The 15260-nt window shown below is 47.2% G+C and overlaps 1 protein-coding gene across 1 annotated transcript; it reads left to right on the forward strand.

Moving 5' to 3' along the window:
- Positions 1–13766: 13766 nt before the first annotated feature.
- On the forward strand, positions 13767–14474 carry F5891DRAFT_954106 (uncharacterized protein; the record flags this gene model as incomplete). Its single annotated transcript, XM_041375234.1, has 1 exon — positions 13767–14474. The coding sequence occupies one exon, from the start codon at positions 13767–13769 to the stop codon at positions 14472–14474; it is 708 nt and encodes a 235-aa protein (XP_041224664.1).
- Positions 14475–15260: the final 786 nt, after the last annotated feature.

Raw genomic sequence — 15260 nt, forward strand, 5'->3', positions numbered from 1 at the left:
TGAATATGGAATCGGGGATCAGGGACTCGGTATTCAGAACAGTGTCAAGTCCCAGGTCACGAGCTCCGAGTCCCGAGTGCCGAACCCCGAGTCCCGAGTCCCGAATTTCGGAGGTCGGGGTTCGGCGACCCGGAGCTCGGCAACTGCTGGGTGTGGGTTTCGGGACTCGGGACTCGGAGCTCATGACCTGGGACTCAACACTGTTCTGAATACCGAGTCCCTGACACCTGATTCCATAATCACGAAACATAAACCATGAAACTTAAAATACTGACAAATGCTATCTCCAATGCTCCGAGTACCCTGACACCCAACACAGTTGCCGAGCTCCGGGTTGCTGAACCCCGACCTCCGAAATTCGGGACTCGGGACTCGGGGTTCGGCACTCGGGACTCGGAGCTCGTGACCTGGGACTTGACACTGTTCTGAATACCGAGTCCCTGATCCCCGATTCCATATTCACCCAACATAAACCATGAAACGCAAAATACTGACACATGCTATCTCCAATGGTCTGGATACCCTGACACCCAACACAGTTGCCGAGCTCCGGGTCTCCGAGCCCCGACCTCTGAAATTCGGGACTCGGGACCTGGGTGTCCGGAACTCGGTATTCAGAACAGTGTCGAGTCCGGAGTCCACAATGTCGGGGTTCAGGGTTTTGTTAAATGTGTATGGCAATAACAAATGTTAATTTGAGCGTATTTATACATCTTCCCCCAGTCTCAAATATCACGTGCTGAGGTCCAGGTGTCGGGACTAAGTACCCCGGCACTCAGGACTCCCATATGTCAAGTCCCGAGTTCCAATTATCGAATACTGAGGCTTGCATCCAAATTATTTAGTCCCACATATCACTTGGGAAATGCTCGAAATTGAGTATTGAGGTCCGGATCACAATTGGTACATGGTATTCATTTGTTGGAATGTATATAGGTCACAATGCTTGCTCTTTGTTTGATCTTTCACACGCTGTATGGACCATCCACACTAGCCCATCCACATGATGGAACACCAGCATAAATATGAACAGCATCCCTCATATACCATGCCCAAGCAATCCGATCCCCTTCCACATCATACACTCCATGTCTCACAATCTTTCCGGAAAACGCAATCATACAGCCAGAATTGTACTTGAACTCCAGCTGAAGGTTTGGCATTGTCATCCGAGCATTAGAATAGTCCCCCACGGTGGTGAGAATGTCGAAGCATTCAGCAATGGACATGTGGTCTCGATGATGGGGGGTTTCCCGATTGGAAATGATGGAGAGGGTGTTAAACACGGATGCCCAGTACTGCAGGGCCTCCGGCATCTGTGGCAGATCCTTGCTTACTGCTATATTTCCAAGGTTTGACAAGGTTCTCAACCCTGCCCAGTACTGCTCAGGATGCATGACTCTGAGTGCCGCGGACACGATGGCTGCTGGCCTTGCAATGGCTTTGAGGATATTCTCGCAGGAAGGTCCCTTCAATGATGCAGATACCTCCGGATTGGACACATTCTTTGGGATTGGTAAGTATGACTGCCAGAATCACCATCTCATCAGATCCTACCTCGTGTCCCTGTTGAAACCATGCTGGAGATAGATTGATGCATCCAGGAGTTGCTCCAACATCTTCCGAGCCCCGGTGTAGAGAATCATGCCTCTCATGGTCTGATATGATAGTTTTCACTAGGAAGTACATAGCACGAACTTGTAGCATCACTCTGTGCGCTACCCGCAGCTATCTCTATATTAGGCGCACCATTCCCGCGCTTCGCGATGTATATGCGCGCGCGTTCCTGCGCTTGCGCGCCCTATGGCACCAGCCATCCAGAAGCATCCATCCACTGTCCACCAAGCTCCCTAGTACGTATATTTCCATTTCCTTTATTAGCATAGTTCCACCTTTATTTTTATCATGGATTCTCACTCATATATATCTTTACATACCTACTCGGTAGCACTTCGGCTCCGCATGACCGCGCTTAGGCGTGCTATATAAGCGCCAGCAGTACATACTATTAGGAACGGACTTTTACCTCCCAATTACTAGTTATCACTTACTTACTACTTAGGAGAATATAGTAGAAGTCTATTTGTCTATACTTCGCATCTCCCTTCTCTTTTCTTGCATTATATTATCACTTGAGTCTAGTCTTTATCATTTTCCGCATATGCGCGCGCGCTTTCCCGCGCTTCGCGCTAATACGCGCGCGTGTTCCCACGCCTTGCGCGCACCTGCGCTTTCTCGCGCTTCGCTGAAGTGCATACCTCTAGATCTTGGCTGCACTCGCTTCCCCTTTAGGGTCGAACGCACTTGTCTCCTCAAGTAACGCAGGCTAGGCAACGCACGACCTTCAACTATTATAGATACAGCTAGGAGCATTATTTGTTCCTCTCTGTATTGTTGTTTCTACACCGGTTGAACAACCTTTGATTAGTTCGCCAATTGCCATCAGCCCTTACACTTTTTTCGAGGCTTGGAGAGAGCAAATAGGTGGCCTCCCTGATTTCCTTCTGTAGGTTCCATTAATATTCGATATCCATCGAGTAACAATGTATATTACACACCTGGGTGGTGTCTGTCAGGGCGTCTGGGAGATACCATGCAATGATGGCACTGGATGCATCAAGAATTATTGCAGGTTCATCGACCAACCTTTTGCCTTCATGGCCAGGAGGACACCTCTCAAGCAACCTCACCTCTTTATGTTCATTATGCCCGGTGTCCTTCGGGGAGATCAATTTGCTATATCTTGCAATATCCATCTGCATCTGAACTGTCATGCAGGAATTTGAATGATGTTACGAACTAGGATAGTTCTAGAACAACAAAGGCTCGACAGAGCGTTCACGTTGTTGAGGTCTTTGTATAGCTCTTCAGATAAGAAGAGGTTCGTAGACTTTAGTCAAAGGAGTGCTTTGACAAAGAGATCGGTTCAGACGTCTTAAGATTGGTGGTCTTAAGTGAAGGAAGTTTTCAGGGTAAAACCTAGTAAGATTGAAGTGACGTTTCTAAGTAAAGTACACGTGCTTAAATAGGAAACTATATGCGCACGGACCAAGGCTACGGTGAGATAATAGTACAGAGGTCGAATGCGGAAGTAAGACCAAGAAAGGAAAGCTAAACTGCTAAGAACGTAAGGCATAATGGCAGATACGTGAGAAGTAAAGAAAGTAGAGCGATTGTAACATTACCCCCTTACTAGGGCTGAAGCCACCGGATTCAATCATCCTGGTTAGCGTAGTAGATAGGATCGTCCGAGTAATCGAGAGCATCTGGACCTTCGTCTGGTCCGGCTTTCATGCGTTCTAACTCATAGAGCGCTTCTTCTTCCCTACATTGGGCGGCATACGCGTCATCCAAATTATTCTCCCAGAGTGCGAGGGTTCGGTAGAATCCATCGTCCTTCCAGGTTAAGGAAGTGGGGGATTCCCCAGTGTAGTGCGGGCAGTAGAGCGAAAGATGGCCTGGAGATAATTCTCGACAGACACGGCAGTAGTATTCGGGGCAATGAACTTGCCTATGCCCGAGCGTCTTGCAGTATCTGCAAACGCGATTCTCATCGGGGTTAGAAGAGGTCGCTCGTAAGGGTGATGGACCCGGTTTAGGGCTAAGTGCTTCATCGGCGCTGGTGGCACGTTTCTTCCCCTTATCAGCACGGGAACGCTGGCCTCATACTCTCTTTCTGGATGGGGCGGTTCGTTGTATAGGATGGTGGACGGCAACATCTTGTCGCTCTGCCTCCGCGATTAGCTCAGCGGAAGTGGCAGGTTGGGTTCTTCCCAACGCTTGTATCGGTACGATTCCATCCGTAAAGGTATGCGAAGATAATGAGTTCGGGATGACGAGCGGGGGATGAATATGGAGTGTAGCCAGTGCGTCGGCTAGATCTTGCACCTCGTAGTGTGAGAGGCACTGATGATTTGGGTCAGCAGCGATTTCTTCGCGGGTGGCGGAAAATGCAGTATAAAGATGAGGAGGATGTTCGATGGTTTCTACGGCGGGAGCGGGGACGGGAATCGCTTGGGGATTTTCCTCTCTTAGGGATGCCATTATGGCTTCCGTTGTCTGCGCAAGATTGTTGACCGCAGCCAATAGCTCATTAGGAACGTTAGCGGGAAGAGTAGGTACGGCGTCTTGATAAGAGGGAGGAGGGATTCCATCTGTGGTTGCGGGGTTCGTAGGAGAAGGCGGGCGAGCAACTCCTGCGGTCTGCTCTGCGACAATGTGGATGACGGTTCTAATATCATCCTTAACTTCCTCAGGAATAAGACGCAAAGCAAAGTTGCGTATGCGCCTCTGCATATGCATGAGACTGTGGCGAACTGTGTTGTCTTCGACGAGGCGGCAGACTCGCTCGATGATTTCAGTGGCTCGGATGATGTTGATGAGGAGGTTAATGGAATGGGCATTTCTTCCGAAGAGAACTCTGGTGAGTTCGATAGCATGTTGGGGGCAGAGGAGTGCTGCCTCGATGAGGGTGAGGTCTTCAGCTTGGGTGATGAAGGTCTCGTATCGTTCGTCATTGGAATCAAGAGGGGCGGTATCGAAGGTGGAGTGGTATGGGAGCGTGTAGGTGGATGTGGGGAAGGGCATTCTGTTTGTAGGTTTTGTATTTGGGTGAGAATGATGTCGTCGAGGTACTGAGTAACCTCAAAGCGCGTTTCTGGCTTTATAGGCTCTAAGGGTCTCTTCGGCATTTTCCAGATTCTTTTCGGGGATCCACTCGTTGCTAGCCGAAGAATACCCTTTCCATGATACCAGATATCGACGGCGATTTCCGTTTCCTTTATGTGCGAGGATTGCTTCTATTTCATATTCTTCTTCTTCTTCGAGAATATCAGGTGGTGGTTCCAGGAAGTTCGGACCGTGTACGTCATTTTCGCGATAGGAGGATAGTTGCGAAGCGTGGAACGTAGGGTGGATCTTCCATTGCGGCGGTAACTGGAGTGTGAACGTGATAGCGGATAGTACAGCCGTGATAATGAACGGGCCGTATCTCTTGGGTGCCAGTTTCCGGGATGGGAGCTTTAGTCTCAGATTGGCAGCGGACAGCCATACCTTATCTCCGACTTTCCATGGTTCGTACTTCTGTCCGAAGGATCTTTCCGCCATTCGTTGCATAGCAATGTTATGACAGGAGATGGCTTCTTCTCTTATCTTTTGAAGAATTCTGACTCGTTCCTCAGCAGCGGGAACGTCCGATTCCGGGAGTAAGTGTGGGAGAGCTTTCGGCTCGTACCCCATCATGATAAAGAAGGGAGATGCATCTTTTGCGGAGTGTCTTCTATGATTGTGAACAAATTCTGCCATAGGGAGATGTTCCACCCATTCAGAAGGATTGTTCTGGCAATACATTCGAAGATACGTCTCGAGTTCCTGGTTTAATCGTTCGGTCTGTCCGTCGGTTTGTGGGTGGTAGGCAGTGGAGGGGGCTAAAGAATAATCTAGGAGTCGTGCAAGTTCGATCGAGAATCTGGATAAGAACTGTGGTCCACGATCGGAGATTACTTTGTCATGGAGACCAAATCTTTTGAAAACGTGTTTTAAAAATAGCTTCGCCACTCCTTCCGAGGTAATTGTTTTATGGCAAGGAGTAATGATCACCCCCTTACTAAGTCCGTGGTCTACCACGACCATGACACTATCAAAGCCAGATGAAACGGGGAGATTGGTAATGAGATCGACAGAGATCTGGGAAAAGGGGCGAGTAGCCATAGTACTGATAGGGTGTAGGGGTGGGGTTACAGGGTGAGTGTCCACCTTCATCTGTTGGCACGTAGCGCAGCCATCGACGTAATTGCGGATATAAGTGCCCATACTGGGCCACCAGGCTTCCCGCTTGACGAGTTCTTCGGTTTTAAAGCGTCCGGGATGTCCTGCGGAAGGGTGATCATGATGCTTCCGGAGTAACTGCGGTCGATGTGCGGGAGGGATATAAGCTCTATCTTTGTAGAACAGAATATTATCGGCGATACGCCAGTCGCTAAGCGATGATTTCATAGGAGGCAAACATAGGCCATTAAGGGCATCTTGCGCGGCAGAGAAGAGGGGGTCGTCAAGGGGTGCGGTGGAAGCAATAGCTGCTCGTAATTCATCATCGATTAGGCGGATAAACATGGAATCAGGAAGGAGGACGGCGTCAGCATTATCTCCCGATCCGTCGCCATGGTCCGGCCGGCGAGAAAGGGCATCTGGAACTGCTAATTTTGTACCGGGAACGTGATATAACTTTAAGTCGAAAGAAGTGAGGAGTAGTTGCCATCTGGCCTGTCTTCTGGATAGGCGCTCTGCTTTTGCGAAATAGAGGAGGTTCATATGATCAGTAAATACAATAACCGGTTGTGGATGTCCTTCGAGGTAGTGTCGCCAATGGGTGAGAGCGCGGATAATAGCCAACAGCTCGCGATCATGAATGGGGTAGTTTCTTTCGGCAGAACTGAATGACTGCGATAGGTATGCACATGGGTGATAGACGCCATTAGTGTCAGTCTGCAGCAATACTCCTCCTGATGCGACAAGAGAAGCATCCGTAGCGATGGCGAATTGATGGTGGGGATCAGGGTTCTGAAGAACAGGGTGTGAAGTGAAGCATTCTTTTAGCTTCTCGAACGTTTGCTGGCACAGGGGCGTCCAGGAGAATGAGACATCCTTCTTCGTTAGGTCGATAAGGGGTCGAGCTATGTCCGAGTAGTGGGAAACGAAGGTTCGGTAGAAGTTGCAAAAGCCCAAGAAGGATCGAACATCTTTTACTGTTTCAGGGGTGGGCCAGTCTTTGATGCCTGCCGTTTTCCCTTTATCCATTTCTATGCTTCCTGGCTTGATAATCATTCCAAGGTATTCCACTTCTTCCGCATCGAACGTGCATTTCTCCGGTTTAACAAATAATTTTTCTTTTCGAAGTTTGTCTAGAATGATGCAGGTTCGTTGTTGGTGTTCTGTGGTTGTTTCGGAGAAGATGAGCATATCGTCCATGTAGATGACGAGCCATCCTTCGTTGAGTTCAGTTCTGAACGTATCGTTCATATACGCTTGGAAAGTGGCGGGGGAATTGCATAATCCGAAGAACATGACCGTGGGTTCAAACAGTCCTTCTTCCGTGATGAACGCGGCTTTCCACCTGTCATCCGGATGAATCCGAATGTTATTGTATCCGGATCGAATATCAATTTTTGTGAATATCTTTGCGCCATGTAACCGTTCAACCAAAGATGACGGGAGTGGCAGGGGGTACGCGTTCTTGATAGTCTGGTCATTCAAGAAGCGGTAGTCCTGGCATGGTCTAAGTTCTCCGCTTTTCTTTCCTACAAAAAAGAATCCGCTTGCTTGAGGGGATTTAGATTTCGTGATGAACCCCTTGGCAAGGTTTTCTTCGATAAATCTTTTTACTGCGCTTCGTTCGTTGTAGGAAAGGGGGTAAATTTTGGACGTCTTGGGAATAAATCCGGGCTTCGTTTCGATACGATGATCGATACCGGGCCTCTCGGGGGGTAGTTCGTTCAAGCCGTTTTTTGCGAATACGTCAGAGAAATCATGGAGATACTTCGGTACCAATTCTTCAAAAGTTTTTTTCTTCTTTTCTTTTTCTTCGGAGGCGAACTCCTGTGCTTTGTTACTAAACTTGGAAGATTCTTCGACTTGTCGAAGATATTCTCCTTCGTCCGTAAGTTCGGTTAGGGATGACGGTGACGTACTCCAAGCGTCTTCTTTTGTATTGAACTTCTTAGTGAAGAAGGTTTTCTGTGGTCGAGAGGTTTGCTTGACATATTTTTGATTTCGGCAGATTTTTCTGTTGCTGGAAGGGATACCGTTTGTTTGGTCCAGTCTATAGCGGGGTTCATGGCTCGAAGCCAAGGGATCCCTAGTAGGATCTGGTCCTTGTCTCCTAACTTGGTAATGTTGAATTTTCCTATCATCATCCTTTGGTCGATTTGAACGATTAGCGTGCAGTACCGTTCTACTGGTCCGCTGCTGAAGTAGCTTCCATCGGCGGTTTTAATGTAAAAAGGGTTTTCGAGTTTCTTGGTTCCAATGTTATGTTTCTTCACGAAGTCCTCGGAGATATAGGTTCCCGATGCTCCGGAGTCAATTACTGCGGTGGTTTCGACATTTTTCTGACGCGTTCGGGATACGAGGGTTATGGGGACACGAAGTTCTTTCTTTTCACCAACTGTTCGTATTAGGCGTACAGGTTTTGCTGGAGATGCTATCGTCGATATAGGTCTCCTGTTTAAAAATCCTCATCAATTCTTCTAGCTTCTTCTTCTTCCTCTACCTTCCTCACTGCTGGGTAGGGGGCTTTCTTCTTCTGCGGACATTCCCGTGCCCGATGTCCGATCTGGTGACAGTTGAAACATTTTCCTGTCCTCATGTATTCTTGCTTGGCTTCGTCGGTGATCCGATCAATAACCATGGCGTCCCTATCTCTGGCTGGGATATATCTTTGATCTCCGCGACCGTTCTTCTTCTGGATTTGTCGGGAAGGAAACCTGCTTCTCCGAGCTAGCAATCTTGCGTAGCAATTATCCAGATCGACTACCGCAGCGATGTAGTCATCGAGGTTCTTGGGTACCCCTCCCGCGTTGAACATTTTAGTTAGAAGTCCTCCGTTGAGGCCGTTTTCGAAATGATAGATCATCATATGTTCTTCTTTGATCTTTGCTTGGGCGAGTAACCTTTTGAAGTCTGCAATGTACGTCTGCAGGCCTTCTGGGCCTTGTTTTAATTCCAGGAGTCGTGCCAATGCGGTCCCGGATGGGTCAATCGGTCCGAAGGCTTTGTCAAAGCTTTCGTTGAACTCTTTCAAGGTTCCATAGCCCTTCTTTTGTCCAGTTGAGTCGATGAATTGGGCTTCTGCGAGGAATTCTTCTTTCCATGACCTAGCATTTCCTTCGTTCATGAACGAGGAGATGAAGATCACTTTCTGAGTGTCGGTTTTATAGATTTCCGAGTTGATATCAATGTAAGCATTGCATGAGAGCATGAATGACTTGGACTTGTCTCTGTCGCCATCAAATGTAGGAGGATGGTTGATCTTGAATTCCGTTGTCTTGGATGAGGCCGACATGTTCAATGGTGGTACAGGAGTACCGAGGTTCAGGGCTTGGAAGGTAGGGGTGAGTGAAGTCAGGTTGTCGCCTTTTTTCTTCGCCTGCACTAGCTGTCTTGCTCAGTCAGGATCTTTCTGTTCTGGTTTCGAGGTTTCTTTGACACGTATGGATATAGGTGTCCTTCTGCACTTCAATCTTTTGTTACGAACTAGGATAGTTCTAGAACAACAAAGGCTCGACAGAGCGTTCACGTTGTTGAGGTCTTTGTATAGCTCTTCAGATAAGAAGAGGTTCGTAGACTTTAGTCAAAGGAGTGCTTTGACAAAGAGATCGGTTCAGACGTCTTAAGATTGGTGGTCTTAAGTGAAGGAAGTTTTCAGGGTAAAACCTAGTAAGATTGAAGTGACGTTTCTAAGTAAAGTACACGTGCTTAAATAGGAAACTATATGCGCACGGACCAAGGCTACGGTGAGATAATAGTACAGAGGTCGAATGCGGAAGTAAGACCAAGAAAGGAAAGCTAAACTGCTAAGAACGTAAGGCATAATGGCAGATACGTGAGAAGTAAAGAAAGTAGAGCGATTGTAACAAATGATAAATAGAATTTTCCGAATCTGCAGGAAGACCCACTGGGATTTTTAGATGCCTTTATGAGTACATCAGCCAAGCGATCGCACACCATCACCAGATCAGTGTCTAGGTTGGGGGAAGGTATGACTGGGCCTCCTCCAGTCTTCTCTGCCTTGAATTTCTGTTCAGTATATTCCCCTGCTTCATAAGTCACAGTCAGGGCCCAAGTGCGCCAGATGTTTATGCTATCAGGAGGGGAAGGGGAAGAACCGTTCATGCTGGATGTTAATCTTGGGAAATCAGATGCTGAATGCTGGATGTCCAGACTTTGGTGTTATAGGGGGTGGAGATAGAGAGGATCAGATAAGGGAGCCATGGATAATTTTGGCTGCTGTCAAAGATGTATTATTATCCATTGCTCAATGAAATACTACCTGATTGGAAGTGTGCTGGTCATCAGATATTCATTTGTCGACTCCCGGGTCCCGGTACTCGGAAGTCGGTACGGTTGACCCATATTTGGGTGGTCGGAATTTGGAGTCTCGTAGGGCAACACAAGCTTCGCACAGCCATGTCAGGAGATCACCTGCTGCTCCGGGAACTCGGTAACTTTGATTTATTACCTCCTCTGAGTACGGTTGACTCACATTTTGGTGGTCGGAACTTGGCTTCTCGTAGGGCAACACAAGCTTCGCACCCCGGATTCCACATTCTGCAAGACAACCTAAGCACCATCAGAGGCCATGTCAAGAGAGCACCTGCTGCTCTCTTCAGAAACATCTCAACTTCGGTTGGCCATTTGACACGGAAAGTATTAACTAAATTATGTGTTGAGTTCCGGGTCCCGGAACTCGGAACTCGGTACAGTTGACTCCAATTCTGGTGGTCAGAACTTGGCTTCTCATAGGGCAACACAAGCTTCGCACCCCGGATTCCACATTCTGCAAGACAACCTGTGCACCATCAAAAAGTATTAACCAACTTATGTGGTGAGTTCCGGGTCCCGGAACTCGGAACTTGGTACAGTTGACTCAAATTCTGGTGGCCGGAACTTGGCGTCTCGTAGGGCAACACAAGCTTCGCACTGCCATGTCAGGAGATCACCTGATGCTCCGGGAACTTGGTAACTTTGATTTATTACCTCCTCTGATTTGGTTGATGTACAACTACCTCAGCTCCATCATGTCTACAATTATGATGCACATGGGCCCACCCATCTATATTGTATACCACCCTCGGCCCACCGGTCTAATACAACATCCCATACAACACCCTCGGCCCACCGGTCTAATACAACATCCCATACAACACCCTCGGCCCACCCGTCTAATTTAATATGTGTCTGGGCCCACCCGTGAATGTGATAACAAGTACCTACCCATCTATCTCATACACATCTACCTTAATACACCCATCTGCATAATATCCAGCTACCTCAGCCCACCCGTCTACCTAATATTCATTTACATCGGCCCACTCATCTACTCTATATATTCCCTGCATGGGCCCACCCGCCTCCATTGGGAATAATTTGCCTCCCGGCCCATCCGTCATAGTCGAGAATATTTTTATCATGGGCCCATGGTCCGCTGGCCCGTATCATATGGGATATTATGCACGTCCGTTCCCTCATATTATATGGAGATAGGTCACTGTAGTATGTGTGCAGTCAACATATGTTCTTTGTATGTGATCCAATTTGATCCATCCTCAGCTAATTTTGGGACATTGAACAATGCAGAGTTGGAGTGGGGGAGCGTTGTGTCCATTGTAGCCGCACCAGGGCTCATAACCTATAGTGAGTTGAGGTGAACGCACATGGGAAGATCGAGTAGAAGAGAATGTATTATCTCAGTCTCAGTAAAAGGACTCTGTACATCGGTAGCTACCTACATCAGCAAACTACCAACTTTGTCTACAGAAAACTTAAATTTGCATTCTAGCTACAGCCAACCACAGAACGCCACAGTTCACACAAAGTTCACAGCATACAGTAGCTACAGCACCACTTACCTCCAGTCACTCACAGAGTCACAGTTTCTTCCAGACTTCGACTACTACAGGACTCAATTACAGTAATTTCAGTTTCAAGTTGCAAGTGTCATGGCCATATACACACTATACTATATATTATCCCAAGTTCAAGACAAACTCTTAATTGACTCGCTGGAATTATTTACATCACAAACTAGTAGTGCACTGAAAATTACGAACCAATGTAACAACATTTAATTTGGACATATAAACGAAATTGTAAGAATTCACATAGTACATATGTCAAACATAAAAGCAAAATGAGGAAAGCGCCAACGAATAAAATTAATCAAGTCAGATGGTGACATACCGCTCATTTTCTAAGTTGTCTGTGATATGTTCAGACACCGGTTCATCCTGGGATACCAGTATAACGAGCTTACCGGTGTGCAGATGTCCTTCAAGTCTGGATAGAGGAGCCTGAGTGTGATGAGCCCAACCATGCTTCTTGAAGACAACTCGCATATATCCTAATCCAAGGTCTGCATCATCCAACCTCTTCCCCACAACTTCAGCTTGGAATCTTAACAAGCTCGACAAAACCTCATTTTCTCATAGTATCGAATCTGCAAGGTCCTTCTGAGCTCGAAAAATGTCGTGCTTTGCTCTTACGAGGTCCATCATTAGGTTTGCTTCACCTTCGCATGAATCTTTGACAGACTGTTGAAATGCCGATCCTTTTGAGACTTTACAAAAATGTTGAAAGAATACTGACTCACCATAGCATTGAAATTCTCAATAACTTCCAATAGATCGGATACACCACTAGTGTGACAACTGGTGTTCAGATTTGAACAACATGGCTGGCGAGAGTCTCCATCACTATTGCAGTAGGCCTGGAGAGCATTTTGCGAGTATGAACCTGAAGCGCTGATTGATAAGGATTGTATAGTAGTAGTCATCGTACTCGCTCTGAAGAATGTTGATCGGCAAATGCCGGGCCCGTATACTATAGTATTAGTATACTATTATACTATCCTGTGACTTGTTTGGGACTTCATATCTTGACAAATTCAGCATGCCCGAAGCTTCAAGTTATTGTCCCTTGTGTGGAAAGAAATTCAAAGATCACTCATCTGTTGCTCACCATATGAGTCAGCCCTTATCTGGATGTAATACCTGGCTTGAGGACCTGATCCAACTCAGGCAATCCAGCCACTCCCCTCCAGAAGATCATCCTATGGAAGTGGACGACATTGAGCCTCACATATCCGAGTCCTATGAACCAGTGGGATTAATGGATTCTGGTGATGAAGGAGAGAGTACTGAGAGAGCGCCTCATGACAAAACACAGGATGAGAGCAACGACGTAACAGACCACTTTCCCAATCTCCCACTCACCTTCGAGGAAGGATACACATTTTTGAGCCTCTTCGACTCCGACGAGAACAGTATATATCGCAAGACTGAACCTCTATTATCCATTCAGCTGTCAGAAAGAATGGCAGGTTTCATTGTGGCTTCTGCACTCGGGATTAAGCATGGGGCATATAGATTCATTTCTAGCCCTCGAAATGGTCAGTGTTTCCCAACTTCAAGGTCATCTCTATGGCTTAAATTAAGAGTATCTAGATCAAGGACTTATCTTTATCGTTCCACTCAGCAAGAGAGTTACGGGGCCGAGCTGAAATATTGCCCAGTGGTCTGCGTTGGAAGTCGCAAGTGATCACTACAATGCATCCTATGAAGTCACCTGTTGTTCTGTACTGGCGTGATCCTCTCGAGTGCATCTCGAGTATCTTCAATCATCCATCGTTTCACGATCGTATGGACTACAGTGCTCACAGAGTATATACTTCTGGCAGAAAGTCTGCCGCGTATATACTGAATGGATGACAGGAGATCATGCTTGGGAAATGCAGGTGTGTGACATATCAAAGGGTGAAATCAATCACTCATGTCTCCTTGAAGTCTGCTTTACCTGCAGGTGCAACCCTGCTCAGCACAATTCTATCATCAGACAAGACTACTATCACTTCATTGACAGGCGATCACGTCGCCCATCCACTCCTCATCAGCCTTGCAAATCTCCACATGAACACACGCTCGAAATCATCGACCAACTCTTTCGTCCTCACTGCGCTTCTGCCTGTTCCAAAGTTTGTTCATAAGAAAAAGCGCATGCGTGGTGTGTTGCAGGATCGTCTTATCCACCAATGCCTCGACATCGTTTTACAGCCAGCTGAACATGGTATCATATTGTCTGACCCCATTGGACGTAGTTGTTATTGCTTTACTACCCTCACAAGTTATATTGTCGATACGCCTGAAGCAATGATGCTCTCGACTGTTGGGGGGAAAACATCTCCCATGACGATGACGATGTATAAGCAGTTTGGAGATAGTTACCGGCATGAACCTCAAACAAGATTGACAACTCTTGCCCAGCTTGCTGTTGTATGCTCACGCACTGATTCAAACGATCTTGAGGCATATTTCTGTGAAGCCCAGAAATTTCGCCTGAACGGTGTTGACAAGCCATTCTGGAGTGACTGGATATTTGCAGATCCTTGCTATTTTCTTACCCCCGAAACGCTTCATCACATCCATAAAGAGTTTTACGACCATGATGCCCAATGGCTCATTGTATCCGTCGGAGAGTCTGAAATCAATTTCCGCTTCTCTGTTCTACAGCCCATCACTGGTTTTCGACACTTTCGTGAAGGGATCTCGAAGTTGAAACAGGTCACTGGTCGTTGTCACCGTGACATCCAGCGATCTATTATTGCCCTTAGTGCAGATGCAGTGCCCCCCGGTGTCCTCGCTGCAGTACGCGCTGTAGAAACAACAATACAGAGAGGAACAAATGATGCTCCTGACTGTATCTAAAAAAATGATGTAGGTCGTGCGTTGCCTAGTCTGTGTTACTTGAGGAGACAAGCGCGTTTGACCCTAAAGGGAAGTGAGTGCAGCGAAGATCTAGAGGTACGTGCTGAAGCGAGGCGTGAGAAAGTGCAGGTGCGCGCAAGGCGCGGGAACACGCGCGCGTATTAGCGCGAAGCGCGGGAAAGCGCGCGCGCGTATGCAGAAACAATAGAGAGACTAGACTCAAGTGATGATATAATGCAAGATAGAGATGTGAGAATGCGAGATGTAAAGGAATAGATTTCTACTATATTCTGCTAAGTAGTAAGTGAGTAGTAAGTAGTCAGTTGAAGGAAAAGTAAGTTAAAGGTAGGAAAAGTGAGGTCCAAAGTTAGGTTGGAAAGTGAGTAGTACTATGTACTGCTGGTGCTTATATAGCGCGCCTAAGCGCTGTAATGTGGAGCCGAAGTGCTACCGAGTAGGTATGTAAAGATATATATGAGTGAGAATCCATGATAAAAATAAAGGTGGAACAATATGCTAATAAAGGAAATGGAAATATACGCACTAGGGAGCTTGGTGGACAGTGGATGGATGCTTCTGGATGGCTAGCGCTATAGGGCGCTCAAGCGCGGGAAAGCACGCGCGCATATACATCGCGAAGCGCAGGAAGTGTGCGCGCATGGCGCACGTTGCGCGGGAAAGCTGCGCCTCATATAGGGATAGCTGTGGGTAGTGCACGGAGTGACGCTACAAGTTCGTGCTATGTACTCCTTGGTGGAAACTGCCATATCATGCCATGAGAGGCAT

Source organism: Suillus fuscotomentosus (assembly GCF_016647785.1).
Source record: "Suillus fuscotomentosus strain FC203 chromosome Unknown F5891scaffold_34, whole genome shotgun sequence".
NCBI classification, from domain to species: domain Eukaryota; kingdom Fungi; phylum Basidiomycota; class Agaricomycetes; order Boletales; family Suillaceae; genus Suillus; species Suillus fuscotomentosus.